The following is a 3,727-nucleotide window of genomic DNA, read 5'->3' as shown; positions in this document are numbered from 1 at the left end:
AAAACTGCCTGCTGAAGGCAGTTTTCTCTTGTGTTTAAATGTACACTATTTTATATTGAAAATATGTTGTCTATTGACTTTTTACACATGCTAGGCCATTGGTAGTGAAATCTCTAAAAAAACTCACTACCCTATATTTTACGTATATATATATATATATATATATATATATATGTGTGTGTGTGTGTGATGAGCTTCTTTCAGTTTCCATCTACCAAATCTACTCACAAGACACTTGTTGCACTGAACCCAGAACCATGTGTTGGGAAGCAAGCTTCTTACCTCACAGCTATGCCTGCACCTATATATATATATATATATTTGTGTGTGTGTGATTGTGTTTGTTTCTTTGTGGTACTAGTGAGTGTCACTGTCTTACAAGCTGTATTAGTTATTTCCAATATTCTGCATAAATATGTCTGTATGTCTGTCCATAGGGAAATATCATCTCTCTTAGAAACAAGTGATTGTTGGCAACAGGAAAGGCATCCCGCCATAGAAAATTGGCCTCAATAAACTCCATTCAACCCATACAAGCATGGAAATGAAGATGTTAAAATGATGATGATGATTGATAACGTTGTTGTTGTTGTTAGTATTGTCGTCATTGTTCCTACTGTTGTCACTAGGATGGTGACTTGGCAGAATCACTAGAGTATCAGACAAAATGCCTTGTGGCATATGTTCTGGCAATTTATGTTCCAATCTCAGCTCCTGCTCAGATCAACTTTGCCGTTTCTCCTTCCAGGGCCAAAGTATCTGTCAAACCTTCCCCAACTTTCAAGCCTTATGTCTGTGTTAGAAGCAATTATTAATTTTGTCGTTGTTGTTGTTACTGTTGCCATTGTTGTTGTACTATTGCTAATATATTTTGCAGTATTGAGGTGGCAGGCTGGCAGAATCGTTAGCCCAGTCAACTGTGTCAAATTGTCAGACACGCACAGTGATCTCATTCCAGGTTAATGTTACTATGAAACAAGTTGATGGTTGCCAGATAAACTTTAAAAAAAGTACAAGTAAGGACTGAACTCGAGCGGATTGATGTTCTGGGGAAGAAAGGACTAAGTGTAGTGGTTAGCACAGTGCCTGGACTGGGGTGTGGTTAGATACAGTGTGGGTTACAAAAAGGGAGAGAAGTGAGTCAAGAGGACATAAAGGGAGGTGACTCTAGTAACTGGCTTTGAGGAGTAGCGCCACTGTAGTAGTGATAGAAGAAATGGCAGAGGGAGGAAACTGGACTAGAAATTGGAGTGTGTTAGCTAGCGACATCATGTCATTGGCCAGAGGGCTCTTTGTTTTGATGTTGTCTCTGTGTATTGTAGTGCTGCACTGTCCTAGATGTGGGAGCGGTGTTCCAATTATGAGTGATGAATAAGATTTTTACAGAAAATTTGTTGAAAGCTGAAGTATTATCTGGCTCCAAAGAGGATGATCAGTCTTTATGATACATCCTTTTCTGTGAAGAGGATGTAAGATTGCCAGGAATGATTCATAAGTACTGGTGAGCCCTGGTATTTGTAGCCACTTTCAGGTTTGTAGTAGTGTGCTCTTCATGTTCTGTGGGAGTGCTGTAGTGTTTTTTTTTAATGTGTAGTTGATTATGGCTGTATGGCTTAAGATCATTGTTTCTCAACCATGTGGTTTTGGGTTCAGTTCCACTGTGTGGTACTTTGGGCAAGAGCTTAAAACCGGCCTGGTCAACTCGAATTACACTGTGGGCCACTTTAATCGCAGAAAGTTCTTTGAGGGCCACTTGTATACTTTATACACTAATAGTCAAATAATCAAATTACAGAATCAAGAATTTTGCATACTTTGCATTTGTTTAAAATTATAAACTTGTAACAGTAGTATCTTTCTTTTTTACTTTTCATTACAATCTTTAATTTTTGATAACATTTTTTAAATGTTTGTTTGAATAAACCCATTTCAAGAAAGTATCAAGCGGGCTGCAAGATAAAAGTCTGCAACCTGTGATCATTAACCTTTTTGATATTGACCCACCTGAAACTGCTCCTTATTCTGTGATACAACCTTAGTGTTTTAAAGTGTTCTAACCTACAACCTTTCATTGAAATTTCATGTTAATTTGCAGTCTAAACACCAGTTTAGTAATGACTAAGTTATTTTACTAAATCCTTCATTATTCTCAAACTTAATTGAGAAACAGTGGCAAAGTATTTCAACAGAAATATGGTTGAGGATGAAAGATTCAAAGTGTTGAAGATAGTAGTTGTTAATGAGTATCCCCAACACCATCGAGATTTTGAAAGTGTGAGCAATAGGTCTTGGTAGCAGAGTCAGAGAGGTTGCCTTTTTGGGGAATGGGACACAACTATAATGTTTTCGAAAGATTAAGATTAGATTATTAGAGAAAAAGAGATTGAAGTGTTTATCCAAAGATAGAGGTTAGTTCTGGCATGCACTGTTAAATGGAGGTGACATTGTCAATCACCTTATTAGCTTGAAGTAACTGGATCTGTTTTTGCTACCACTGGTCTAGCATGAAGAAAAAAACTAGTAGTAAACTATATATTATTTATATAAATACAGTGTACGTTTAAACACATAAGAGATGGCCATGATAGGACATCTAACCTGCTAACTGTAGTTAGGAACCTAAAACAATTAGCAAAAGCAAATTACCAAATCTAAAAACCTAAAACAATTACTAAATCATACTTGCTTGCGAGTGATGGCTGTGGCATTTTCATTTTTATGACAATCCGCCTTTCACTTGACAAATATCCTCGTGTTACCTGCAGAGGTAAAAGCTCCCTGATTTTTTTCCTCGTTCTGTTCTTACTTTGAGTAATTTTGCTTTCAGAATACCCTCCTTCACTGCTAATTAAGTTACCTTGGTAACAGAAGCTATCGATTTCTTCTAGGATACCTGTGGAACATTTGAAGTATTTTATTACATGGGTGTTTCTAGTGCTAACTACTAATTACTCTTCTTTACCTGGCACCTACAAAATCTTTCTCTGTCAGCTTACCTGTGATTCTACTGAACCTCTTGTGCACCCATAGCATACTGTACTTAATGACACATAAGATGCACTTTTAAAAGAAATGTCTTTAAAAAAATCACCCTGGGTCTTATATGAAAAGTTAGGCTTCCCATAAGCTTTAATGCACTAAAATCTTTTCTTCCTGAATGTGCCCTATTTGAAGCCTTGTTTTGAGGCCTCGTGATTTCAGGCTTTGCTTCCATATTTGGAATTTCTTCTCTAATTCCTTGACAATTGTCTGTTTATTCTAGTTGTTGTTTATCTCCAGGCCAATCCATCCCATTCTTGAACAGTCCATATCTAGAATGACATCCAATATGTCTCTCCCCTTTTCAAAATGGTAGGAAAGGTAGCCATTTGAAAAGCATTGGCTGCTATTTCTTGCAGGTTTTATACCAGGTATTGCTTAACCCTAGGGCAACCCAAATTAGACAGACCTATGATCTTGTTTTTATTTAAATATGGTAACTTCAGGGTACATTCATCCAGTGTATTCTCCCTCCCTTTCCTTCCTTTTTTTTTTCCATATGATTTGAAGATTTGGCTGCTATTTCTAATTGTTATTTTATCAGACAGAAACTGGAGATGCACCAAATCTATATACTTATACAGTAGTACATTCTTACCTATCCATCCATCTTTTGCATAACATTAAAGGAAGTAATTTAAATAAAGTAAAAAGTAAACAGGTAGTAGTAGTGGTGGTGGTGGTGGTG

The 3,727-nt window shown here is 36.7% G+C and overlaps 2 protein-coding genes across 4 annotated transcripts in view; one reads left to right on the top strand and one right to left on the bottom strand.

Annotated features, from left to right (window-relative positions):
• Window positions 1-3,727, top strand: part of LOC106884283 (ribonuclease P protein subunit p30) — a 33,549-nt gene that overhangs the window by 14,083 nt on the left and 15,739 nt on the right. The gene's annotated exons all lie outside the window — the stretch shown is intronic.
• Window positions 1-3,727, bottom strand: part of LOC106884282 (putative uncharacterized protein DDB_G0287457) — a 10,760-nt gene that overhangs the window by 2,442 nt on the left and 4,591 nt on the right. Inside the window, exon 2 of one of the 3 annotated variants that reach the window (XM_014935582.2) lies at window positions 2,683-2,893. The exons of the other annotated variants lie outside the window; for them this stretch is intronic. Coding sequence (XP_014791068.1) covers window positions 2,683-2,714 — 32 coding nt within the window. The 5' untranslated portion in view covers window positions 2,715-2,893. The remainder of the gene's footprint in view (window positions 1-2,682; window positions 2,894-3,727) is intronic. 3 annotated transcript variants of the gene reach the window in all.

This window comes from Octopus bimaculoides, chromosome 14 (assembly GCF_001194135.2).
Source record: "Octopus bimaculoides isolate UCB-OBI-ISO-001 chromosome 14, ASM119413v2, whole genome shotgun sequence".
NCBI classification, from domain to species: Eukaryota; Metazoa; Mollusca; class Cephalopoda; order Octopoda; family Octopodidae; genus Octopus; species Octopus bimaculoides.
The sequence above is the reverse complement of the archived record's forward strand: the minus strand, read 5'-3'. Positions and strand labels throughout refer to the sequence as shown.